General features: G+C 44.0%; 1 protein-coding gene across 15 annotated transcripts; it reads left to right on the top strand.

Moving 5' to 3' along the window:
* The first annotated feature begins 69 nt into the window (after positions 1-69).
* On the top strand, positions 70-24,995 carry RABL2B (RAB, member of RAS oncogene family like 2B). 15 transcript variants are annotated; one of them, XM_017674296.3, is made up of 10 exons: positions 2,017-2,155; positions 12,303-12,501; positions 17,724-17,906; positions 18,604-18,633; positions 19,737-19,816; positions 20,487-20,566; positions 22,729-22,840; positions 23,176-23,273; positions 23,671-23,754; positions 23,945-24,995. In XM_017674296.3, exons 4-10 carry the CDS (start codon positions 18,608-18,610, stop codon positions 24,023-24,025), a joined length of 561 nt encoding a protein of 186 aa, XP_017529785.1. In that variant the 5' UTR covers positions 2,017-2,155; positions 12,303-12,501; positions 17,724-17,906; positions 18,604-18,607; the 3' UTR covers positions 24,026-24,995. The 15 variants fall into 15 exon arrangements, with proteins under 15 accessions (XP_017529756.1, XP_017529733.1, XP_017529748.1 ...); XM_073214127.1 differs by having other exon boundaries at positions 20,402-20,566; XM_017674267.3 differs by lacking the exons at positions 12,303-12,501; positions 17,724-17,906 and adding an exon at positions 70-303 and having other exon boundaries at positions 1,997-2,155.
* Positions 24,996-27,569: the final 2,574 nt, after the last annotated feature.

The following is a 27,569-nucleotide window of genomic DNA, read 5'->3' as shown; positions in this document are numbered from 1 at the left end:
ATGTAAAACACAATACAACTGAACTTCTGCAAACCCATGTGTTTCCTGTAGGTTACTGAGGCCCGCCCCGCGGGCCTCGGAACCGCCCTCCCGATCCTGAGGCCCGGCCGCCACGCGCCGCGGGCCGCCTCTCAGGCCTGAGACCTACCCCCGCCGACTCGCCGCCCCCACGCCACTCCACGAGCTCAGCGGCCGAACCCAGACTCAGTCCCGGAGCTGGGTGCGCACTCGCTGGAGACTATCCCGCCGGGCAGTGCGCTAGCCAGCCCGCACCCAGGAGGGGTCCTTCAGGCCTTCGGCCAGGTAACTCTCTTCGGGGTCCTTACGCGGTTGCGTAGCAGCCCTGAGGACGCGGGCTAAGGCGGAAGAGGAGTGCCGGCTGAGTAAGCCCGACTTGGCCCTGGGGTACCGAGCGGGACGGGGTCCGATAGGGGCGCGGGGCTGGAGAGCGACTGGCCACCGGAAGGCCGACCTGCGGCGCCCCGGGTCTCTCCGGTCCTGGCCTGGACCCGCCCGAGAGAAAGAAGCCGCCCGGGCAGCAGTCTCAGCGTGTGGGAAGGAGGGCCTGGTCGGGGGAGAAAAGGGACGGTGGGTTCGCGCGGTGCAGGGGCGAGGGCAGACCAACGTGATGGGGGAGGGTGGTTTCCAGACCTAATGTGCCCCCAAAATATTGACTGAATGAAAGAGAGCTTGCCCACTAGGTCAGCAAGGACAGCGACAACCTTGGAGCGGTACGACTGGGTTTGGCTTTCCAACTCCTGGCTCCGGCTATAGAGGGGAAGTGATGCTACCCAAGCATATGCCACTTCCCAGGCTCTGCTCTTGAGGCTGAGGGTACCTCGGTGAACAAGGCTGAGTTCTTACCTGAGCAATAGAACTGCCATGGCACAGACAGGGAAACTGAAGGGTCCTCTTATTTTCCATCCCCAACCCGTGTGCACCTCTGTCATACTTTTTGCCACAGTAGACTCTGCCATCACTGTGTCTCCTACTCTCTTTTCCTGGAGCAAGGTCTGCTCGTGGTGAATGCTCAGGAAGCGTGAGTGCTGCTTCTGTGTTATCATAGCATTTCTGTAAGCTTGGCGTCTGGACTATGGCACATTCTCAGTACTGTTTGCAAAGTTGTATTTGGGCATGAGGAGAGTGGAACAGAGCCAGAAATGATGTTACACCTAAGTGTTGGAACTGGGTGGCTGGCAGTATCTCCACAGACAGGAAATGTGAGGATCAATGTTTGGGGTGGGCAGGACTTAAGAAACTGTTTTCACATGTTTATGCCTGTGTGGGATAGTATACTAGTCCAAATATCATAGGCAATTGCATATCTGTGTCTGGCACTGAGGGACGTGGTCTCCATGAAAGTACAGATTTGGCATCAGCAGCGTATAGGAGGTACTTGAAATTCGTAGAGGTTTAATTAAAAAAAAAAAAACTCGAGAAGAGGGTCTGGGGAATGCCTGAACTGAGAGAGGAAAAGGCAGCTACTGATAGGATGAAAACTGAAGGGGAGGTGAGAGACATGAGGCAGAGGATCGGGAATGTAGATTAGGTGTCCGACTGTGTGGTCTGTTGTTCAGTGATGGGAACTCAGGCTTACATAGCACTCTTTGCCAGACAATGTCTCATCGATCATGTGACATGGGCACTGTTTTTTGACCTTTAGACTCGTTACAAGTGAGAAAATTTTTGTATGTAAAGCTTCAACAAAACTTAGAATACTGTCTGTCCAGGTGGGAGTAGGCAGTGTGGCCCTGAGCATAGCTGTAGTAAGGTGATGACATTGGGTGACGCACCTTAAGAGGATTTTGGTGGGGACAAGATTACAACCCTGTGGTTCAGCAAGTGGTGGCGAGGTTGATGGTGAATAGAAAAGGATGTAAGTGTCCTTGGGCCCCTCTTTGATCAGCTCATTGTCCCCTGTCCAAGGAGAGGAAGAAGTAGATTGAGTTGAGGGGACTTCTCATTGCTTTTAAACTTTCTGTTCTTGATCTTCCAGATAGTGACAAGAACATCCCTTTGGTTGAGCCCCTGTCTACAGCCAGGAGCCAATGGCCAGGAACGGGGCCAAACCCTGTGAGCTGGACCAGGAGAAATATGATGCTGATGACAATGTGAAGATCATCTGCCTGGGGGACAGTGCTGTGGGCAAGTCCAAGTATGTTGCATATTAGGGAAGGAGGGCCAGGCCCAGAGCATGTCAGGGTTAGTAGAAAAAAAAAACCCGACCTGGAGGCACAGAGGAGCATAGTTTCTACGGGAGTGGTAACAGAGTAGATGTGCCTGGATCCCAGGTGTGCATGGGGGAACAAAGGGGATCATAGCAGCAGCTGTGTGTATTGGGTGGGGTCAGGGACAGTCATCAGGCCTGAGGAGGCAGAGCCTTTTCCATGAGTCCTGGCAGAAGGTGTGGGCCAGTTCACCCAGGAGAAGGAATCCAGGGTGAGGAGGTGGGAACTGTAGTATTCCTGTATGTGGTTTGTGGGCTGAGAGGTTGCAAGGTGGAGACAGTATGAATGGAGAGAGGAAAGTGCGAGAGGTGTGACCAGTAAAACCAGTGACAGGCTGATTAAAGGTGGTAAAGGTTCTTGAAGGACCTCAGTGAGATTGAGAGGAGTGGATAAAATTGGCAACTGACTGTAATCAGTACAAACGATTGGCTTATTCTTTTAATTGACTTCAGTGCCTCTGTGCACTCATGGGGAACTCCCTACCAGGAAGGTTGCCGGGCTTTGCAGCACTGACAGCTTGTCTCCAAGAGGTGTTTCCCACCTGTCTTGAACTGTTCAGAGCACACACCCATTCTGCAGTCACAGGATGAGGGTGACTTGCCCCTCACAAGATGCCTGGTTTAGTCACATCTCCCAGGTGCTCCAGATTCATCTGTTTTCCACCATCACCTTTTATTAACATATTCTTGGATTCAAGTACCTGTGAGTAATTCTCTGTGGGCTCTGCTAGTTTTAGGCCATCTTCATGAATTCACTTTCACTCTCTGCTCCACCCACTACACACATGTTGCATTTCTAGTTCAGTGTTTTACAGTTACTAGGACCATCCTCAACAACATGCCTATACAATAAAAGTGAGGGTGTGTAGTAGTTTGAGGAGAATATGCATTAAATAACACCCCTTTTTCCCACCAAATTTTAGAAGCAACAGAGAATAGGAATGGCAGGCAGGTAGAACAAATTGTCAGGTTAATAACTGATAGAGATGTTGGAAAACAGCTTGGTATGAGACCCAAGGTGGCTTGCCCGCTAACTTGGCCCCATTCCTGGCATGCCTGTGGAAAGGGCTATGTAACCCCCAAGTTCAAACCAGCAGTCTCTTGTAAGCTTCCCTGAAAACAGCAATGGATCTAAGCCATTAACAGGACAGCAGAGATTACCACAGCATTGGCCTCTATAGCCACAACATTTAGAAAACAAGCCAGTCCCCAGCATCCAACAGTATTGTCTTGCCAATGGGTTTCAGCCCTGGGCAAGTTTACTATGGATTCAGTGTGACCAAAGAAATGACTGTAGAACGTTGTTGGGGTGAAAGGGTTGAACCCAGCTTTATTTCCACGATGGCAGGTCAATCACTAAAATCTTGTTCACTCAAAGCGAGTTTGCATGCAGCAAGCCTGTCTCTGCCTCTGGGCCTCTCGACTGCACAGCTGTCCTCTAGGCCTCTGTCCTTGGCATTGCCACCACTCCAGCCTCTGCTCTGCTCTCCTGCCATTGCCACCCAGAGCACAGGGCAGAGCTTTTTATATAGAGTCAATAGCAATGTATTGCCCACACATGTGTAGTGAGCTAGCCAACCAGGGCCAGTCTTCAGTGTCTCCAATTTGTGAATTTAAATTTAGCTGGGAGAAAGTTATCAAGAGCGTAATTAACACTATTCACCGTATCTGGAGCATTTCTATTTGTGCACAGCCTCAGCGCTACATAGTGCTTTCGAGGTGACATTGTAGTTTAGAAACTTAAGAGTAGCAGCAGCCACAGTCACCAGGTCTTCTTTGAGGTGCCGTTCTGTCCACGCAGCACGTCCATGCGTCTTCGTCCCGTTTCCTCCTTGGGCCTGTGTTTCTGCCTCCCTGAAGCCCCGCTGGCCGTGGGCTGATGATGTGGCTCCTCTACTGCTTGTGAGCAGGTATTCTCGGACCTGGGCACTGACTCCTGGAGTGTGCTCTTCCTGCATTCCTGCACGTGCTAGCTTCTGGAGCTGGACACAGAGAGATGTTCTCTGCCAACAACGTTTGACCCGGCCAGCTCATGATGTGACTGCTCTGCCTGGATCCCCTTTAATGGACATTCACTCAGGAAGTGCTGAGTACTAACAGGGTCAGACCCTGTTTTAGGTGATAGATAAGAGCCTCTCCCTGTGTTCTCACTTACACCGATGCCTAAAGACTTGCCAGTACTCCATGTATTTTCTTCATATTTTCTATTCCACTGGGTATTGCTGGCCCAGTTCTGAGAGGTACCTGTACTCTTAATGTAGCTTCTTTCTCTGCAACTCAGGAAGCTGTATCCTTCTTGGGGAGTTGTTCTCAGCTCTCCCAGGCCTTGCCTTTCTTTTTAGAGATTTCTTTGGACTCCAGGTGTTCTTTCTGCTTAATAACATGACATGCTCTATTCCGATTCCCTCTTTAATAGTTAGGTCAAGACGCACTGCCTTGTTTATTTGATAGCTATCTAACTTGGCCTTTAGGGTCTCATTTTCCCCTTAATCACTGTCCATCATTGTGCAAAAGTGCACGCCCCACTAAGGCCTCATGGTGTAAGTACAAACTAGAGTTGATGGGGAAATTCATAAGCAGTAGATGCACAGTGTTCCCCATGTCCCAAGCTTGTGTGACCCCTAAGCTCCAGGAGTAGGTGGGCTGCATGCCTGTGGAAAGGGCCTCAGGAGAGGAATCTAACACCTCTAATGCTCTCGATATTTTTGGGAAAGGAGGCCAGGGACCATGTATGTGACTGTGTAGCAGTGGGAACTTCCTGGGGTCCCCAGTGGGTACACCTGCTCTGCTTTTGAACTCAGGCCTGCCAAGCTGGCTGGCTGCTAAGTTGCAGAAAGTTGAGAGGAAGTGAACCGCCACAGCTCATTGTCTCTCCTCAATCCTGCCTTCCAGAGGTCAAGCGTTCCTTAAGAAAACCCCTCTTTGCCTTAGTTTTTATTCTTTCACTGCTCCTGCTCCGATGAGACAAGTTTCTTGGCCTCTGCTCTTCCTCCTCCACTCCTGAGCATGTGTTCTCTCATAACTGTTCCAAGCACAGGTCTTTTTCATCACCCTCCTAACCTCTGGCTGCAGCAATTTCATTGTGTGACTTTTCTACTTCCACCCAAGAAGGTGGTGTATTTTCTTTATAATACAGATGCTGTATCTTTTCAATTCTTAGTGAAATCCACCATCCTTTCTTAGTGGAATCTGAAGTTTAAATCTCAGAAGTATAAAGTCATTGCTAGATTATATCAAATTGACAGATAAGGAGTGATCCTCACAGGTGCAATGTAAGTGAGTGGTTAGGCAGGTGCATTTGTAAAAGTGACATTTGAGCAAAAACTTGAAGAAGCCAAGGGGACAAGCTATGCAGATATCTTGGGGAGGAGCATTTCAACAAGAGGAAATGGATAGTGACGGGAACAGAGGGAGCAACAGAAAGAATGGGAGAGAAGAGAGGAAATGGGAGAGTCAGTGGCAGGGCTGGAAATCTGAGGAGGCTTTGATCTCAAAGAAATGTACAGCCATCGGGTGGTTTGACCAGAGGAGGGACTGCATTTGATTAATTTTTTAACTGGATGACTGATCCCATTCAGAATAGAAGACTTCTTAATAATCAATAGATCAAGTAGGGAAAAAAGTAGTAAGGTAATGACACATTTGAACAACACAATTATTGAGGTTGATTATTCATATAGAGAGAGAGAAAGCTGACACTGAAGAGTTTCCATAGTTAATTTTAATTTTGCATTTCACTGAGACTATCCTGAACACCTCTTTGCTTCTTGGTGCTTGGCCACTTGGAGTTCCTCTTTTGGGAAGTGCCTGTTTAGGCCAGTTACCCATTTATTTGGATGGTTTATCTTTTTATTATTGACTCATAGCAACATCTTCATACATTCTGGACCTTTTTCTAGTCCGTGGCTTTTCACTCCCATGGTATATTTTGATGAACAGAAGCATTTAATTTTAATAAATTAATCTTTAAAAGTTTTTTTCAATTTTCTTCAACCTTCACTGAGATATAATTGATATTTAACACTGTTAAGGTACACAGCATGACGATTTGAGGTACATACATACTGCAAAATAATTACCACAATAAGGTTAGTTGACACATCCATTGCTTCACATAGTTACCATTTTTTGGTGTGTGGTAAGAACATGTACAGTTTACTCACTCAGCAACTTTCATGTGTATATATAGTGCAGTATTGTTAACTTGTAGATACCATGCCATACATTATATCTTATAACCGGAAGACGACCAACATCTCCCCATTTCTCTCTGCAATAGAATATTACTCAGCCATAAAAAGCAATGTGATCTTGCCATTTGCAATAGCATGGGTGGGGGGCATTATGCTAAGTGAAATTAGTCAGACATAGAAAGACAAATACTGTATAATGTCACTTATACATGGAATCTAAAATAAATAAATAAGCAAAGTTCATAGATACAGAGAATGGAGTGGTGGTTGTCAGAGGCAGACAGTAGGGGGGTGGGTCAAATGGGTGAAGGGAGTTCAAAAATAGGGTTGGTAATTAAGTCATGGTGGATATAATATACAGCATGGCAACTATAGTTAATAATACTGTATTGTATATTTGAAACTTGCTAAGAGAGTAAATCTAAGGTTCTCTTCACAAGAAAAAAATTTCTGTAACTATGTATGATAATGGATGTTAACTAGACTTACTGTGGTGATCATTTTACAGTTAAAAAAAAGGTCTTTCATCCTTTCTGAGTTAAATTTTTGTGATTGGTATGAGATAGAAATCCAGTTCTATTCCTTTCCATTTTTCCTAGCACCGTTTTTTGAAGAGAAAGTCCTTTCCCAACTGTGTATTCTTGGCTCCCTTGACAAATGTTTTTAACCATATATGTGTGGGCTTATTTCCAGCTGCTCTGTTCTTTTCCATTGGTCTCTGTGTCTGTTTTTATGGCAGTATCAAACTGTTTTGATTGCTACAGTTTGTAATACATTTCAAAAACAAGGCATCAGATGCCTCCAGCTTCATTCTTCTTACCTAAGATTGCTTTGGCTTTTCAGGGTCTTTTTCAATTCCATACTAATTCTGGGATTGTTTTTTCCGTTTCTGTGAAAAATCCAATTAGAATTTTGTAGTGATTGCTTGAATATATAGTTTGTTCTGGGTAGTATGGACAGTATTTTAATAATATTAATTCTTCCAATCTTTGAGCAATAGGGTATCTTCCATTTATTTGTGTCTTCAGTTTCTTTTATCAATGTCACAATTTTCAGTGTATAGGCTTTCAGCTCCTTGGTTAAGTTTATTTCTATTTTATTGTTTTTTTATAGCATTATTAATGGGATTGTTTTTTTTCCAGATAGTTCATTGTTAATATGTAGAAATAATGCACATGGTGCTGCTCTGAACTTTAGTGTACAACTCTCTGTTTGAACCTGTTTTCAAGTTTTTTGGTGTTTACCTAGAGTGGAATTGCTGGGTCATATGGTAATTCTTTGTTCACTACAAGGGAAGACTTTATCTCTCCTCACAATACTTCTGACACCAAATGTGTGGGGTTTCTACACCAAGCAATTTTCCAATTTTTCTGCAGACATCAACTGGTGTCCTACAGTTCAATTAGATTCTGGCACTACCTGGAGATAGCACAGCCACCCAGGTTAAGGGCTCAGTCTCCCAAGACTGTCCCCCACTTCAGATGCCAATCACAAGTCCTGGCTTCCCATATTTCTGATTAACCAGTTATAATTCCCACCCTCAGGCTTAATAATTTGCTAGAACAACTCACAGGACTCAGGAAAGCAGTTTACTTGCTATTATCAGTTTGTTGAAAAGGATACAACTCAGCAACAGCCCCATGGAAAAAACACGCAGAGCATGTATGTGGGAGGGGACAGAGCTTTATGCCCGCTCCACATGCTTAACTCTCCAGCACTTGGATGTGTTCGCCAACACCACAAACTCTCTAAATCCCATTACTTAAGGTTTTTTGTGGAGATTCCACTATGTAGGAATGGTTGATTAAATCACTGGCATCGGTGAGTGAACTTCCAACCCTCTCCCATTCCTGGAGTCCCAACGCTGGAAGTTCCAACAATGCAGTCACAAGATGGGCTCCTCCTGGCATCCACCCATCCTCTCCTCGAGAGGCATCTCATTAGCATACAGAAAGACACTTCTCACTCCTGAAGTCAAGAGTCTTAGAATCTATTGTGTTAGGAACCTGAGACCAAGTATCATAACAAAAGTTGCATCTGTCACTCAGAAATTTACAAGGGTTTTGGGAGCTTTGTGTCAGGAACCAGGCTAACATACTTAAACCAAATATATATTTCTTATTATGTCCTATTGTTTTCCACAGTGGCTACACCATTTTACATTCCCACCAGCAATGTACAAAAGTCTCAGTTTCTCCATATCCTTGTCTACGCTTGTTATATTCTGTCGTGATAACAGTCATCCTAGTGGGTGTGAAGTTGTATTTCATTACAGTTTTGATTTACAGTTCCCCAAGAACTAGTAATGCTGAATATCTTTTCATGTGCTTATTGGCCATTTGTATATTTTCTTAAGTGAAATGTCTGTTTGAGGCCTTTATCCATTTTTTTATTGGGGTTTTTTTTTCTATTGTAGAAGTTCTTTATATTTTCTGTGTATTAAACCCTTATGAGATATATGATTTACAAATATTTTCTTCTGTGAGTTCTCTTTTTACTCTCTTGATAGTGTCCTTTGATGCATAAATTTTTTATTTTTGTGAAATCCATTTTATCTATTTTTTCTTTTATTGCCTGTGCTTTGGGGTGTTACATTTAAGAAATCTGTGCCAAAATCAAGGCCATGAAGATTTGTTCCTATATTTTCTTCTTAGAGTGTTATAGTTTCAGCTCTTCAGTTTGGGTCTTTGATCCATTTTGAGTTAATTTTTTTATATGGTGTAAGGCAGGGGTTCATTCTTTTACATGTGATATACAGTTTTCCTATCACCATTTTCTTAAATACTGTTCTTTCCCATTGAATTGCCTTGCACCATTGTCAAGAATCAATTAAACATATATGTGAGGGCTTATTTCTGCACGCTCTATTCTATTTTCTTGGTCAGTGGGTCCATTTTTATGCCAATATCACACTGTTTCGATTGCCATAGCTTTGTATTAAGTTTTGAGTTCAGAGAAGTGTGAGTCCCTCAACTTTATTATTTTTTCACAAGACTATTTTGGCTGCTTGGTATTCAAATTCCATATGAATTTCGGGATGTGTTTTCCTATTTCTGCAAAAAATGTCATTGGGATTTTGATAAGGATTTCATTGTAGATTGCTTTGGGCAGTATTACTTAGCTAACAATATTAAGTCTTCAAGTCCATCAACACAGATGTCGTTCCATTTATTTACGTCTTGCTTAATATCTTTCAACAATGTTTTACAGTTTTACTGTACAAGTCTCAGGTCTCATTGGTTAAATTTCCTTTTCATTTTGTTCATTGCCAGTATATAGACATACAGTAGATTTTTTGCAGATTTTATACCTTGTAACTTTGCTGACTTTATTAATTCTAAGTTTTTTGTGAATTCTTTAGAGTTTTTTACATACAGAATAATGTTATCTTTGAACAGAAATAATTCCCCTTCTGCCTTTCCAATTTGGATGCCTTTTATTTCCTTTTCTTGCTGAGGTGTTTGTGTTGGGAACTTCCGGTAGCTGGTGTAATAAATAAAGAATATGCAGATCGCGACTGTGAATAAGGTGACCCAGCCACCCACATGGGGCAGCAGGGAGCTCCCCCAGCATCTGAGCTCCCACTTTAGGGAAGTGAAAACCTCAGGGTCATTTTGACTGAAGGTCCAGTTTTAATGCAGCCACACAAAGAAAGTTAATTCACAGGTTTATTACTTTCAGGTCCCAGAAATGAAGGGTGCAGTGCACAAAGGGAAGGGCAGTCCCCCATCCCAGGAGCCATAGCATAGGGTGGCAAGTACGTAGTATTGATAAGCTTTTCGTGAGCTCAACTGAAAAGCAAAACAGGAACTTACATTGGATTCCTAAGCTCAGGTCCTCATCTAAATGTACAGGCTCTGAGTGTGAGCAGGGTTGACATGCCGTAAAATGCCTAAGCAGCAACTCAAAATAGCTATCTTCACATCACAGTGTGCTGGCTAGAACTTCCAATACTATTTTGAAAAAAAGTGGCAAAAGCAGGCATCCTGCTCTTGTTTCTGATCTTAGGACAAAAGCCTTCAGGCTTTCACAGTTGGCTATGGTGTTTGCTTTGGGTTTTTCATACATGGTCTTTATACTGTTGAGGAAATTATCTTTTATTCTCAGATTACTTAGTGTTATTGCTATGAAATGGTGTTGGTTTTTGTCAAATGCTTTTTATGCACTTATTGAGATAGATATATAGGGTTTTTCCTTCATTCTATTAATATGATGTGTTTGATTAATTTTCTTAAGTTGAACCAACCTAATATTCCAAGAATAAATCTCCCTTGCTCACAGTGCATAATCTTTTTAATATGAATTTGTTTTGCTAGTTTTTTGTTGAGGATTTTTAAACCTATGTTCATAAGGGATATTGGCCTATAGTTTTCTTTTCTTGTAATGTTATTGTATGGCTTTGGAATCAGGGTAATGCTGAATTCAGAAAACAATTAGGATGTGTTCCCTCCTCTTCAATTTTTGGAAAAAATTTGAGAATGATTGCTATTAATTCATTAAATGCTTTGTAGAATTCACCAGTGAAGAGCTCCAGTCCTGGTCTTTCTTTGTAGGAAGTTTTTGAATACTGATTCAATCTCCTTAACTGATATTGGTCAACTCAGCTCTTCTGTTTCTTCTTGAATCTGTTTGGTAGTTTGTGTGTTTCTGGGAATTTGTGCATTTCATCTAGGTTAGCCAGTGTGTTGGTGTACAGTTGTTCATGGTATTCTTTTGTAATCCCTTCTCTTCCTGTAAAATTGAAATTACTGTCTCCAGTTGTAGTTCTAATGTTTGATCACTTGTGTCCTCTGTCTCTTTTCATAGCCTAGCAAAAGGTTTGTCAATTTTGTTGCTCTTTTCAAAGAACTAATTTTTGGTTTCATTAATTTTCCTCTATTGTCTTTCTATCCTCTTCTTTATCTCTGCTATAATCTCTATTATTTTCCTCCTTCCACTGGCTTTGGGTTTAGTTTTGTGTCTAATATCTTAAGATGTACAGTTAATGTTACTGACTTGAGAGCGTTCTTAATTTTTTAATGTGCATGCTTATGGCTATAAATTTCACACTTCTTTCTCTCCATGCTTAAGTTTTGGTATGTTTGCTTTCATTTTCATTCTTCCTAAAGCATTTTCTCATTTTTTTTTGTGATTTCTTTGACCCTTTGGTTGTTTAAGACTGTGTTGTTAATTTCCACATATTTTTGAATTTTCTGATTCTCCTTGTTAGTGATTTCTACTTTAGTTCCAATCTTTTGGAAAAGATATTTTGTATGATCTCAGTCTTTTTAATATTATTAAAACTTGTTTTGTGTCCTAACCTGTGTTCACTTGAGGTGAGTGTATATTCTGCCATTGTCGGATGATTTCTAGAAAACTAGAAAACTGATGTATTATGTGTATATCTCATAGGTCTAATTTGTTTATAGTATTGTTCAGGTGCTCCATTTCCTTGTTATATCTGGTTGTTCCATCCATTACTGAAAGTTGGGTATTAAAATCCCAGTATGTCATTGTGAAACCACACCTGTTTTTCCCTCTAGTTGTGCCATTGTTTGCTTCATATATTTAGGAAATATCTTCTAGTTGAATATATCTTTTCAACTATAATTTTGTTTATAATTTCTGTATCTTCTTGATAGATTAAGATGTATATATTTTATCAATATATAATGTCCTTCATTGTCTCTAACAACTTTTGTGACATAAAGTTTACTTTGTCTGACTATACTATAGCTATCCCAGTTCTCTTTTGAATACTATTTGCATGGAAACTTTTCTGTCCTGTTCCCTTCTAAAAGTCTTATAGTTTTACATTTTACTTTTAAGTTTGTGATTAATTTTGAATTAACTTTTGTTTAAGGTGAGGGTTTGGGGTAAAGGTTTATTTTTTTTGCTTCTAGATATTCAGTTGATCCAGCATCATTTGGCTACCCTTGGATAGAAAAGGCTATCCTTCCTCCATTGAACTGCTTTTGCACCTATGTTGAAAAATAAATTGGCTGAAGTTCTGTGGGACCATGTCTGGGTTCTTTCTTTGTTCCATTGATCTGTGTGTCTACCCTCTGCCAGAACCACAGTTTTGACTACTTCAACTATATAGTAAGTATTGAAATCAAGTAGACAGATTCTTCCCACTTTATTCTTTTAAAAATTGTTTTACCTATTCTAATTCCCTTGCCTGTCATATAAATGTTATATGGTCTTGCCTATACCTATAAAACATCTTGCTGGGATTTTAATAGACATTGCATTAAGCCTAGCAATTTTGGGAGAAATGGCGTCTTTTTTATATTGAGCGTTTCAATCCATAAATGTGGTATAGCTCTCCATTTATTTAGATCTTCTTTGATTTCTTTCAGCAGTATTTTATAATTTTCAGCACACTAGTTCTGTAAATGTTTTGCTAGGCTTACTTCCCAGATTTTCTTTTTGAACAATTATACATGGTACTTTTAACTTCTGTATCTGTATATTTATTGTCAATCTATAAAAACACAATTGATTTTTGAACATTGACCTTGAATCAAATGACCTCACTAAACCTACCTTATTAGTTGTAGGAGACTTTTTGTACATTCCTTAGAATTTTCTATGTAGACCACCATGTCATCTGCAAATAGAGGCAGTTGTAGTTCTTCTTTTCTGAGCTGTATGCTTTTTTATGTCTTTTTCTTGCCTTATTGCACTGGCTGGAACTAAGAGGTGAGCACACACATCTTTGCCTTGTTTGTGAATTTAGGGAAAACACATTCAATCTTTCACCATTAAGTATGTGTTACTTGTAGGTTTTTGCAGGTACTTTTAATGCAGCTGAGGAAGTTTGCGTCTGTTCCTATTTTTCAGATGCATTTTCTGCACTGATTGATATGATCATGTGATTTTTCTTCTTTAGCCAGTTAATATGGTAGATTACATTGATTGATTTGCAAATAGTGAATGAGCCTTGCATTCCTGAAATAGATCTTACTTGGTTAGGGTATGTAGCTTCTTTTCTACATTGCTGAATACTATTTGCTGATATTTTATTAGTGATATGTCTATATTCATGAAGAATATTGGTCTGTAGTGTTCTTTTCTTTTTCTGTATTGTCTTTGACTGGTTTTGGTATCAGGGTGAATTGCCCTCATAAAATGAATTGGGACATGTTCCTTCTTCTGTTTTCTGTAAGAGATTATGCAAAATTTATATTAATTCTTCAAACACTGTAGAATTCTCCCCTGAAACTCTCTGGGCCAAGGGTTTATAGTTATAGGGTTATTCAAGTGATCTGTTTCATATTAGGTTAGTTTTGGTAGTTTGTGCATCTGAATGATTGGTCCATTTTGTCGAAGTTGTCCAACTTATGTGTGTAGAATTTTTGTAGTATTTTACTTTGTAGAAGGTTGTGATAGGCCTTACTGAGAAAATTGTGTGTCAGATGTGCTCTATCCAGGCATCAAGTTTTAATGCTAGTGTCAGTGGTGAGGTCAGTGTTAGTGAATCTACAGTATATTTTAAGTAAGGTATCTTTAAATAGAAACACACATAAAACAAGATTATGTATTGATTGGTTGATGAAAATGTGACCAGAGGTGCCCAGGAACCGAACCCTGTATTTCTCCTGAGGGCAACAAACAGTTCAGGGCTAACTAACTCAGCATTTGTGGTGACCAGGAAGAACATACCTACCTTGAATAACAAGAATTTGTTAGGGCTGAAGTCTGTTCTTGTAGTTCTTTTCTGTTTGTTCCGTGTTTTAGTTTTGTGGGTTTTCCCTGCCTTCTTGTGGGTTACTTGAACGTTTTAAAATTCTGTTCTGATCTATGTGAGTGTTGCTGGGTGTATCTCTTTGTGCAGCTTTTGCAGGGGTTGTTCTAGGTATTGTATTACATATAATTAACTTTTCAGCCTTACCAGTTTAGGTTTAGTCACCCTACTTAGACCTCTCCCTGTCTGATTGTCTTAGAGGTTTTCTCCACACACACTGAGGACTTCATCATATAGTGTTACAACTTTTGTTTTAAGCATCAAAAGTAATTTTTTAAATGCAAGGGGAGAAGGAAATCTATTGCACTTACCCATATTTTTCCTTACTCTGTTCTTTCTTCCTTCCCATTAGTCCAGAATTCCTTCCTTATTGCTCCCTTTCTGTTTAGCATTCTTCACTGGTCTTTTTTAAGGTAGGTTTGCTGGAAACTAATTCTCTTCATTTTCCCTCATGTGAGAATGTCTTGATTTCCCCTTTATCCTTGAGGGATATTGTCCCTGGGTTTGGGAATCTAAATTGACATTTCTTTTCTTTCAGCCTTTGAGAAATGTGCCACTTCCTTCTGGTCTCTGTGATTTCTGATGAGAAATCCTCTGCCCTTGAAATGTTTTTTCCCCTAAAGGTACAGTGTCATTTCTTTCTCCTTGCTTTTCAGGATATTTTTCTGTCTGTAGATTTAAGAACCTTTGATCCTGATCCGGACCCTGACATGGATTTCTTCGAGTTCATCATGCCTGACTTTTGTTCAGCTTCTTCACTCTGTAAGCTTCTGTCTTTTGCCTCATTTAGGACGTTCTCAGGCACGATTTCTGCTTCTTCAGCCTGGCCCTCTTTCCCCTCTCCTTCCACAGCTCCAGCGGCGTGAACGTCGCTGTGCAGCCTCACAGATCCTTGAAGCTCTGTTCATTTTTTCCAGTCGATTTTCTTACTAGCATTCCTACTGGATAATATCTTTCGTTCTGTTTCCTTTCCTTTGTTCTTTCCATCCTCCTCTGAGCCCATCTGGTAAGTTTTTCATTTTCATTTGATTATTTTCCAAATGTTCTAAAATATCCATTGGGTTCTTCTTTATATCTTCTATTTATGTGCTGAAAAATGGTCCATTGTTGAACATTTCCATATTTTGGTTTATTTCAAGTGCATCTGTAATTGTTTATTTTTTTTTAGTATCATTAATATACAATCACATGAGCAGCATTGTACTTACTAGATTCTCCCCATTATCAAGTCCCCCACACACACTCCACTGCAGTCACTGTCCATCAGTGTAGTAAGATGCTATAGAGTCACTACTTGTCTTCTCTGTGTTTTACTGCCTTCCCCGTGCCCCCTCCTACATTATGTGTGCTAATCATAATGCCCCTTATTCCCCTTCTCCCTCCCTAACCGCCCCAACACCCCCAGTCCCTTTCCCTTTGGCAACTGTTAGTCCATTCTTGGGTTCTGTGATTCTGCTGCTGTTTTGTTTCTTCAGTTTTTGCTTTGTTCTTATGCTCCACAGATGAGTGAAATCATTTGGTACTTGTCTTTCTCCGCCTGGCTTATTTCACTGAACATAATATCCTCTAGCTCCATCCACATTGTTGCAAATGGTAGGATTTGTTTTCTTCGTATGGCTGAATGATATTCCATTGTGTATATGTACCACATCATCTTTATCCATTCATCTACTGATGGACACTTAGGTTGCTTCCATTTCTTGGCTATTGTAAAAAGTGCTGCGATAAACATAGGGGTGCATATATCTTTTTCAAAGTGGGCTCCTGCATTCTTAGGGTAAATTCCTGGGAGTGGAATTCCTGGGTCAAATGGTATTTCTATCTTGAGTTATTTGAGGAATCTCCATACTGCTTTCCACAGTGGTTGAACTAGTTTACATTCCCACCAACAATGTGGGAAGGTTCCCCTTTCTCCACATCCTCGCCAACGTTTGTTATTTGTCTGTTGGACGATGGCCATCCTAACTGGTGTGAGGTGATATCTCATTGTGGTTTTAATTTGCATTTCTCTGATGATTAGTGATGTGAAGCATCTTTTCATGTGCCTGTTGGCCATCTGAATTTCTTCTTTGGAGAAGTATCTCTTCATATCCTCCGCCCATTTTTTAATAGGGTTACTTGCTTTTTGGGTGTTGAGGTGTGTGAGTTCTTCATATATTTTGGATGTTAACCCCTTGTTGGATATGTCATTTTAGAAATAGATTCTCCCACACTGTAGGATGCCTTTTTGTTCTGCTGATGGTGTCCTTTGCTGTACAGCATGCTTTTCAGCATGATGTAGTCCCATTTGTTCATTTTTTATTTTGTTTCCCTTGCCCGAGGAGATGTGTTCAGGAAAAAGTTGTCCATGTTTATATTCAAGAGATTTTTGCCTACGTTTTCTTCCAAGAGTTTTATGGTTTCATGACTTACATTCCAGTCTTTAATCCATTTCGAGTTTACTTTTGTGTATGGGGTTAGACAATAATCCAGTTTCATTTACTTGCATATAGCTGTTCAGTTTTTCCAACACCAGCTGTTGAAGAGGCTGTCATTTCCCCATTGTATATCCATGGCTCCTTTATCGTATATTAATTGACCATATATGTTTGGTTTTTATCTGTACTCTCTATTTTGTTCCACTGGTCTGTGGTTCTGTTCTTGTGCCAGTACCAAATCGCCTTGATTACCATGGCTTTGTAGTAGAGCTTGAAGTTGGGAGGTGAGATCCCCCCTGCTTTATTCTTCCTTCTCAGGACTGCTTTGGCTCTTCAGGGTCTTTTGTGGTTCCATATGAATTTTGAAACTATTTGCTCTAGTTTGTTGAAGAATGCTGTTGGTATTTTGATAGGGATTGCATGGAATCTGTAGATTGCTTTAGGCAGGATGGCCATTTTGACAATATTAATTCTTCCTATCCATGAGCATGGGCTGTGTTTCTGTTTATTGGTGTCTTCTTTAATTTCCCTCATGAGTGTCTTGTAGTTTTCAGAGTATAGGTCTTTCACTTCCTTGGTTAGGTTTGTAATTGTTCATTGATGCAGTTTCATGATGGCTGCTTTAAAAAGCTATTCAGATAATTTTACATCTGTCTTGTCAGAGTGTCAGCATCTATTGGATTGTCTTCTTTCATTCATTTTGAGATCTTCCTGGTTCCTGGTGTGATGAATGCTTTTCTGTTGAAACGTGGACATTTTTAATATCATGCAGTGAGGCTCCTGATCTTATGCAAGCCTTCTGCTTAGCTGGCTTCCTGTGGTCCTGTTTCAGCAGGAAGAGAGGAGGAGGTAGCACCCTACCCACACCCACCGCCTTCATAACTGCTGGTGGGAGTGAAGTCCAGGATCCTGTGGTTTCTGCTCATACTCTGTGGGGAGGGAACCTCATTACTGTCTCTGGCATGAAAGAAAGTTCCAGTTCCCTACTGACCCTCTTTGGCAACAGCCCAGCTTGGAATGTCATTTAGCACTTGTTACAGTCTTGAAGAGTGGAAGTCTAAGCTCTCCACTCAGTCTTTGCCTCTGGGAGTAAAGTGAGCCTAGTTTTTTCCATGGTGTTCGGGTGGTGGTTATAGTCTAAATGTTTTGTGTCCTAGGTGCTGGGGAACGAACAGTCTCCTAAACATCCATAAACTGCTTTAGGATATTGCATTCCAGTTGAAAGAGAGACAGTCAATAAGTAAAATGTGGAATATTCCAAATATTGTTGCCTGCAGAACAAGACGAGACAGAACTTGCCCATTGTAGGCAAGATCATCAGGGAAGGTCTCATTGCTCAGGTGACATGCGAGCGAACCCCTGAGGGACCTGCAGAATATTTGGGGAAATGGCTTTCAGGTGGAGGACACAGCCTCCCAGGCATCAGTTTTCTGAGCATAAAGCTGGGGTGACTATGAGGAGGCGGAAATGATGGCTCTGAGAGCCTCACAAAGCCTGGGTTTGCACTTATCCTAATGTGAGCTCTTTGTTACGAAGGATTCACAATGGGGGTCCCCAGGTCCCAGCCTTGGAGAATGGGGTGATGTCACTAACATGATAATCATGGGCAGGGGCAGGGAGAGTGGGTTACAAAACCTCACGTTTAAATCTACTGAGTTTATGATTCACAGACCTCTCCAGTGTAGACATATGGCAGAACTCCGAAGACAGGTCTTTATTCCTTCAACTAATATGGGTGATCAGCTGCTGTGGTGCATGGAAAGGGATAAGGCAGGGGTCCCTGCCCATAGACAAAGCAGCTGTGGGTATTGGGTCATTGTCACACCCAAGGGGTGCTGGGAACTGAAGGGGAGTCAAGAGGAGGGTGTGTGAGCAGCTCCTGGGCATTGTCCTTAAAAGGAACCTGTATGTCTATGGAGCGAATGGGAGGGGAGAACTTTAGGCTTCCGGGTTGTCAGCCCGGGAGTGATGCAAGCGGGGCAAGGAGGCCGAGAGGCTGAGGGACGGGCCTGACCACCTCGCACATTTGCCTTACAGGCTCATGGAGAGATTTCTCATGGATGGATTGTATCCTTCACGGTTTGAAGTGCTCTTGTTCCTGCAGCCCCTCATGCCAACTCAACCCCACTTTCCATCCCTCTGCTCCAGTGGTCCAGGGAGGAGGGTGAGGTGGGTGAATGCACAGGTATCAAACCAACGACCCACATGGCAACATGCATAATCGGTGCTTGTCTGTTGGAGCTCACTCGTATTTGGGTTTCTTTATATCAGAAGGTAGTAGAAGAGCTCACAGGTCGAACGCCTGTATCTGAACTCCACCTTCTCCTCAGTGGCTCTGGCCTTGGGCAGTTCAGGTAACCTCGCTCACCCTAAAGCTTGCGCTTCCTAATGTTTAAAAATTCTGTGATAAAATGAACTTTGTGAAATATGAGCTGCCAGCCTACCCTCCTCCCGTGGATTGTCGCATTGTGCAGGTTTGGATCCTGGCAGCTGGGATGGTGTAAAGGCTCCCGGGTGAATCCACTGGCAGCCATGGATGAGAGGAGCCCTGGGCTCGAGCCCCCAACAATCTGAGCACACCTCGTTTCCCCTTCTGCCAAGTGCACCTGCCCGCCCACATCATCCTGGCTTTGCTGGTTAAATCACCCAGCATCTTGCAGCTTCAGGAAGTGTCATTCCCCAGGTGTTTTGTCTGGGTGTCATACACAGACAAACTACAGTTCTTGTAAATAGCTAGTTAGCTCTCAGCTTATGGAGGCTTTTTTCCCTGGAATGGCTGTATTGCTGCCCATAGCTGGGTTTCCTCCCTGGCCTGCAGGAGCCCGACCCGTAAAGGGGCTGGGGCATCCACAGCTGCATTTTGCAACTGCATGATGCTGTTTACGATGGCTTCTATGTAAAATCCCATTCTATGTCTCCCTTTGGACTTAGATTGCCTGGATAAACTCCCAGGCCCTCCCACCCCTTGTCTTTCCAGGGAGCTTGTGCCAGAAATATTTCAAGCTGAACCTCTGTTTGCAACAGTCATTCAATTTAAAATCTAAGTAACTCCAGGAAGAAGAGGAGAGAGGAGGCCCATTCCATCACACCGACCTGCAGCCCCAGCCCCACCCCTGCCAAGCACTTCCTTACCTCCCTTTTTATTCACTTTTGCTCCTTGACCTGAGCAGTCAGCCACAGCAGCTGTCCACGTATGCCCTGACGCTGTACAAGCACACGGCCACGGTGGATGGCAGGACTGTCCTTGTGGGTGAGCAGCAAATGGCTGAACCACACCAGCTCTCAAGGGGAAGATAGGGGGATGGGGAGGAGAGAGAACATCTGCTGGACAGAGTCAAGCAGGGAAGCAGCGTGAGTCCAGGCGGGACCCAGGGGCGGCAGGGAGGGAACCTGAGAGCCAGGGGGCCAGCGAGGGCGGGAGGGGGCGCGCAGGGCCTCGTTCTGCCCCCTGACCCGGGGTTCTGGTTTAACCCCTGCAAAGAAGTAAGAGATGTGGGCTGGACATTATCTTCCACGAAGGGTTTTGGCTTTTCCATGCCTGCCACGTGTGGTTACAAGTGGGAAGTCAGCCTGGGTTTGACCTTGGATGGTGATGCGTCCTGTGGGGGAGACGGGGGTGCCTGCCTTCCCCCTCTCAGGGTTTCCTGTCTGCAGTCTCCTTCCTCCTGGCCTTGGCCTTGTGTCTCTCTCACCACCCGCATGCACACAGGTGTGCACACCCACACCTCTCCTGGCACACCCAGGTACATTGTGTCCTTACAACACATACATGCAAGCTCTGTGGTCTTTGTACCACCCCGTCCTCCCCACATGTGTGTTGTGTTTCTGCACACAGAGACCTGCCCAGAGGCCCTCAGAGCACCTGGGTCTCTCTGCCCTCCAGCACCCATCAGTGAGTCAGAGCTACATTAATATTGCAGATTTCTGGGACACGGCAGGCCAGGAGCGGTTCCAGAGCATGCACGCCTCCTACTACCACAAGGCCCACGCCTGCATCATGGTATGAGACCAGCTGGTTGACAGACAAACACTCTGGGCAAGTCTGGCCTGAGGGGTGAGGGGGCAAGGGGCTGGCCCAGCAATCTTGAGCCCAGCTCTCCTCACTAGGGCTGGGTGCTGGTGAAGAAGGGATTGGGGCTGCCTGGGATGCTTCAGACTACATGTGTTTGCAGAAGTTCTGAGTGAGAACTTGCTGGGGGGGCTTCTCTTCAAGGGGGATAGTGAAGTGGGGAGGATCAAATCCATGGCTCCAGTGTCTGGCATCTAAGAGGCAAACGCAGTGCCTCCCGGTGGAGCCCACCTACTCAAGACAGGCCCCCAAACCCTCCTTCAGCCATTACCTGGTGCTGCTCTCTGGGAACAGAGTGTAGGGCTGAGTGGGCCCTGTGGTTCCCAGGGGGCTTTCCCTCCCAGACCAGCCCTTCTCCTCCCGCCCAGCCTCTCACTTTGCCATCTAGAACACAACCCTCGGGGGTCCACCAGTACCCATGGGGCTAAAAAGTACTGTAAGACCACCTGAAACAGCTGTGGGAAGCACCAGGGAAAGAGAATAGAGCTGTGTAAGCCTATGTCTTTGAGGACCTCTTGTCCATGAACTCCTTGGCTGCATTCTCTGGCCCTACTGTCCCTTAAGCACAAAATTCCTTGAAAGTTTCCAAAATGTTAATTCTAGTACCTATAGCAGATGGGGCAGGGCAGGGCCAGAAGTCACCCTGGAAGGCGTGGATAGTTGGCATCTCTGACCCTGGAGAACTGGGGAGGTAGCTCCCAGCCATTTTTTGCACTGGTATTTGGTGCTTTGAGCTCACCTCTCTTTACTCTCTGGGAGCGACTACTTTCTGGCTGCTTTGGGGCCCTCTCCTGAGGCCCAGGGGTATCTCTCCTGCCAGCTGCCCTATATGCCTGTATGACAGGTGTCTGCTGCATGGGGCCTGGCAGGTAGAAAGTGCTTCCCTCCTGATGACCGCATGGGGATCTGATAGTCCCAGAGGAGGCCTGGGTTCCACCCTCTGCCTTGAAACCCTGATGGGGGTGGATGTTCCTTGTCCCAGCCAGCTCCTCATCAAGGAGATGAAGCTCAGGACACCAGACCTGGGTAAAAGGTGACTTAAACTTTGGTGATCATGGGAGATAAGCTTAGTGAGAAGCAGATTCCAGAGGTTTCATTATAAGCATGCTTGTAAGTTTTTACTAGGAATTCAAGACAGCCTAGTCATTTGTTGAAATTGTGAATTCGTTGAATATCATGGAAGAGCCTCCCAGGTGGACATCTTGCTGGCCCTGGCAGGATGTGACAGCTGATGACCCATGCCCACCGCCATGCAGGGTGAGCCTCTGGCCCTGAGTGTTGTCCCCGTTGCTCCCAGGAAGGGGTGGGTGGTTTCGAAGGAAAATCAGCTGTTCTAGCAGGTCACAGTAATGTCCATCTTGATCCACTGTTGTGCTGGGGTGATTTGGGCCTGTAAGTCTTCTAGAAGATGGCTGGGCAGCAGGACGCTGGCCTATGAGGGGCGCTATGAGGGCCTCGAAGGATCCCCTGCAGCGGCAACTCCAGCGTCTTAGGGCTTCTGTCCTCCCCTGCCCTAGCGCAAGTTCACAGTGCTCATGGTCCTTGTGATATTTTATAACAGGTAAAACTATTAACTATAAAAAGTTAATAAAATTATGGTAATCTACAAACTCTAAAAGGTAACAGTTAACTTTTAAAAAGTTTAAAATACAAAATAAACAGAAGAACTAAACAAAAGCTTAAAATTCAGTAATAACTAAAGGGAAATTCTAGACACATTTAAATTATTAAAAGGGATTTTAAAGCAAAGTTTAAGAATAAAAAGAATAGACTAAGGAAAAAGTTTATAATTTGTAAATGACTTCATTGGTTAGTAAAAGGATACAACTTGTTAAAATAGGTAAATAAGATTAGGTGATGAGAACAAAAAAAGGAATAAAGATTTTCAAACACTTTTGATTCTGGAGGTTCTAGCAGAGAAGGAGAGGCATTGGCTGCCTTTGTGGAAAGAGGGGTGCTGCTCAGAGCAGGTACCTGGCCTAGGTCCCCAAGCCTGAGGCACCAGCCGTGCTCACCTGCTTGTGTGTGAGTTGCCAGGTGGCTGCAGAGACGCCGACACACCTGAGCTGTATTCCTCCCTCTGCTCACGGCAGGTGTTCGATGTGCGGAGGAAAGTCACCTACAAGAACCTGAGCGCCTGGTACACGGAACTTCGGGAGTTCAGGCCTAAGATCCCTTGCATCGTGGTGGCCAATAAAATCGATGGTGGGGCCATCTCCGCATCTGGGTCTCAGCAGTTCATGGGGGGACCCGCTATGACCCACGTCCTCCTCCTTTCCCGGGGCAAGGAATCCGCAGTGACCCACGGTCCCTCCTGGCACACAGCCCTTGGCTGTGTGCATCGCTCACTCCCCTCACAGTGGACAGCCCACCTGCCCTCTTCCTGAGACACAGATCCCTGATGAATTAACTTTCTAGGGCTCGTCCCCTGATTGTCCTTGCCCATCCCACTTTCTGGAATGGGGCCTGACAGTGACTCACCCTGCAAAACCCTCCCTTTCCCTTGCTGGACAAGCCAATGTCCTGCCTTCTCTCTACAGCAGACATAAAGGTGACCCAAAAAAGCTTCAATTTTGCCAGGAAGTTCTCCCTGCCTCTCTACTTTGTCTCAGCTGCTGATGGTACCAACGTCGTGAAGGTAATGGCCTACTGCAGAGGCAGCCCAGCGAGGTGGGGAAGGTTAGGTGGTGGAGTGGCCAGGGAAGCCATGAAGAGAAGGGCTGGCTGCAGGAATAGTGGGGAGGACGGGAATTGTCCTGGGGCCTGTGAGTGGGCGTGTGTGACAGGAAGGGGTCATGATGAGTATCCACATGACAGCAAGGGATGGGCCTGGGCCTGGGCTTGGTGAGAAAAAGGTCTGACTGCGTGGAGTCAGCATGATGGGGAGAAGGTGAATTGAGGGGTGACCTTGATGATTTTGGGGGTGAAGTACTGTGTGTACCTAGGATGTGGCCAGTGAGTACAGGGCGGGCAGAGCCCAGGGCACTGGTACCCACTCCTTACTTTCCTTCCAACCACGCCCACCTGACCGCCAGCTCTTCAATGATGCGATTCGGTTAGCTGTGTCTTACAAACAGAACTCCAGGGACTTCATGGATGAAGTTTTGCAGGAGCTTGAGGTACGTCATGCCCAAATGTCAGGTGAGATAGAGAAAACAGCTTCTCTTAGAGGGCTATGGAACATAACCCACTGTGGTGGCTCCTGCCTGCCTTTGCAGGCAGCGCACGCTCATTGTGCCACCCCTGCAGGTACCAGATTCACAGGCAGGTGAATGAAGGGCCAGGCCTCACCAGCAACCTTATTTACAGAACTTTGAGCTGGAGCAGAAGGAGGAGGACGTGCCAGGTCAAGAGCAGCGTGACAACACCAGGAGCCCATCTCCTTCCTGAGCCAGAAGGAAGCCTCTCTGAGCCGACCCGTCAGGTGGAGGGAGGGCTTCCAGAATGCACCTCCCTCCCTGGGGCACCCCTCCACTTCGGAGCCGAGAAGCTCTCCCAGGCCGTCCTTTGCTCTGCTTCCTACAAACCCGCCCACCCATCCCACTTGCCTCTCCCTCTAATGGCCATGATACCTGACCCTTCCACAGCTGTCCCCTCTCTGTACTCACCAGCAGGCACCCTCAATAGCTGTAAGGGGTCCACACCTGGCCCTGAAGCAGAATTGGGGGTCGGTATCATAGCCCTCCCCCCAGGTTATGTGAGACAGGAGAATCAGGGAACCTGATTTGTGTGTCTCTTGAAGATAAGGAAATTTAGGTGTGGTTTTTTTCCTCCCAGAATGAACCTCAGGGCCTGCTTACTGCATTTCCACCAAGGGAGTGATTTCCAATCCCTGACTACCCCTATTGCCTTCCCTGAAAAATTTGGGAGGCCTCCATCCTTTTTCTTCTCTTCCAAACAACTTCTTTAAAAAAATGGTTTTGAGCAGACAGCTATTCATTCCACTGGTTTTCCAGGAGCCCTTCTAGGTACTGCCTGCATGTTGGGGAGCAGTGAGGCTGAGACCTAGGGCTGCCATTAAATCCAATGAAAGCAGATTATAGGTCTAGCCATGCTTAGTAATACACAAGTGTCACTGTTGGTAAACATCAATGGGCTATATCACAGGGCACACCATTTGGATTCTAAGAAATTAAGAAGAGCTTCCTCTAAAACCCCCATTTCAGCACATGAGCCCTCCCTTCATTTTTTGGAGGGTGAGTGTGGACACTGCCCTCTCTGGTGGCAAGGCCCAGCTGTCTTGTCTACTCCCAGATCCAGTACTTGTGCCTCACTAGCAGGATTTCATGATTGTCCTCTGCAGCATTTCCATTGTTCTATTTATTGTTTCTATTTTACAGTAAAGGTTAAATTACATAAACATCGAGTATACAGGCATTTCACTGAGCAAAAAGTCACACAAAAACTTGCAGAGTACCCACCACATTAATGAGGGGAGACTGCCTTGAACTATCAAGTGAAGGTAACCCAGGCTAACTCCAGATTTACTCTACAGAGACCATTTCAGTGGGATTTTGTGTCTTAAAAAAAATGGGCATTTGGAGTGAACACCAAACATTTTTCCCCTTTGCATTACCGATGCTCAGAATCTCAGCTGAAGAGATTTAACCTGACCAGGAATTTTCAGGAAGTCGTTTTGGTGACTTTTAAAGTCACCAAACCTTTAGTTACTGTAAATGACTTACAAGTACTTTTGCAAATAGCTTTATTTAGCTGTAATTCAAATCCCTAACATTCATCATCAGTATTGGTTTCACGTAACGGGTTTTGCATCAGGTTTCCTAGAAGTGGAGGCTGAAAAGGCAATTCTTGTTCCAGTGACTAATTGGGGCCCTTGTCTCAGAAGTAAAAGGAGAGCAGGGGAGGGCAGGAGGCAGGAATCTGAGCGAGGTTCTCAGGGGTCAGCCTCAGTTCCCCCCGCCCCCAGCCCCAGGGGAGTCCCGGAGGAGAAACTGCTGCACAGTCCGTCAGCTTCAAAGCCAGTCAGGAGGTCGAGGTGATGGTTCACAGTATGCGGGCAGAGTGGCAAGGCCAGTTCTCGGGGAGGGAGTAGCTATGAGTTTTGTCCATCAACACTGAGAGTAGCTAGTGGATGAGTGCTCAGCAGGGCGGTGGGCACAGCCACCAGCCCTTACACGGGTGAGACCCATGTGCTTCCTGAGGATCAACCCCTCCTAACACAGGGAACCCATCCCTGAGGCTGTCTTTCTATTGAGGTGAAATTTACATAACGTAAACTTCCTAGTAAACCATTCACTGCCATTTAGTACATTTACAGTGTTGAGAAACTATCACCTCTCTCTAGCTCTAAAACATCTCCCTCCCCAACCCAAAAATCAAACCCCTTACTCATTAAGCAGTTTCTCCCTCAGACCCTGGCAAATACAATCTCCATCCCATCTCTATGGATTTACCTATTCTGGACATTTCCTGTGAAGAAATACTACCATATGTGACCTCTGTGTCTGTCTGCTTCCACTTGGCATGACGTTTTCAAGGCCCGTCCATATGTCACGTACTTCATTCCTTCCTACAGCCAAACAATGTCCCATTCACCCATTGATGGACATTTGTGCTGCTTCCACCTTTTAGCTATTGTGAGTAGGGCTGCTATGAACATGACTGTATGGTGTACATATGAGCACCAGTCTTAATATTTTGTGTGTCTTAGTCTTCTCAGGCTGCTAAAACAAAATATCATTGACTAGGTAACAGGCATTTATTTCTCACAGTTCTGGAGTCAGAACTCTAAGATCACAGAGCTGGCAAGGTAGGTTTCATTCTGAAGCCTATCTTGACTCATAGGCAGCTGCCATCTCACTGACCTCTTATTTGTGTTCAAACAAAAGGAAAGAGTTCTGTTTCTTTAATGCTTCTTAAAAGATGACACATTCTATGATCCCATCATGACATTTGGATTAGGGCCTCACCTTTTTGACCTCACTTAATCTTAATTACCTCCTAAAGACCCCATCTCCAAATACAGTCACATTTAGGATTGGGGCTTTACCAAACGAATTTGGGCAGTAACTCAATCCACAGCACAGTATATATTGAGGGGTGGAATTATAGGATCATATGGTAATTATATGTTTAAATTTCTGAGGAACTGCCAATCAGTTTTCCAAAGTGGAACCAGCATGGTATCAATGTCAGAGTTCCATGTCTGCTTGTTAATATTATGTAAATTTCACCTCAATATATTATTTTGTTTTTTAAAAAGAATACAAGCAATCAACAAAAAGGACAAAAACCTCATGATCATCTCCATAGATGCTTAAAAAGCATTCAACAAAATTCAACATCCATTCATGATAAAAACTCTCAACAAAATGGGTACAGAGGGCAGGTACCTCAACACAATAAAGGCCATATATGACAAACCCACAGCCAACATCATACTTAACAGCAAGAAGCTGAAAGCTTTTCACCTAAGATTGGGAACAAGACAGGGATGCCCACTCTCCCCACTTTTATTCAACATAGTACTGGAGGTCCTAGCCACGGCAATCAGACAAAACAAAGAAATAAAAGGCATCCAGATTGGTCAGGAAGAGGTCAAACTGTCGCTATTTGCAGATGACATGATATTGTACATAAAAAAACCCTAAAGACTCCACTACAAAACTACAAGAACTAATGTCTGAATTCAGCAAAGTTGGCAGGATACAAAATTAATACACAAAAATCTGTTGCTTTCCTATATACTAACGATGAACTAGCAGAAAGAGAAATCAGGAAAACAATCCCACTCACAATTGCATCAAAAAGAATAAAATACCTAGGAATAAACCTAACCAAGGAAGTGAAAGACCTATACCCTGAAAACTATAAGACACTCTTAAGAGAAATTAAAGAGGACACTAACAAATGGAAATTCATCCCATGCTCTTTGCTAGAAAGAATATTGTCAAAATGGCCATCCTGCCTAAAG

This window comes from Manis javanica, chromosome 10 (assembly GCF_040802235.1).
Source record: "Manis javanica isolate MJ-LG chromosome 10, MJ_LKY, whole genome shotgun sequence".
Classification (NCBI taxonomy): domain Eukaryota; kingdom Metazoa; phylum Chordata; class Mammalia; order Pholidota; family Manidae; genus Manis; species Manis javanica.
Note: the sequence above shows the minus strand (reverse complement) of the source record. Positions and strands in the feature narration are given on the sequence as shown.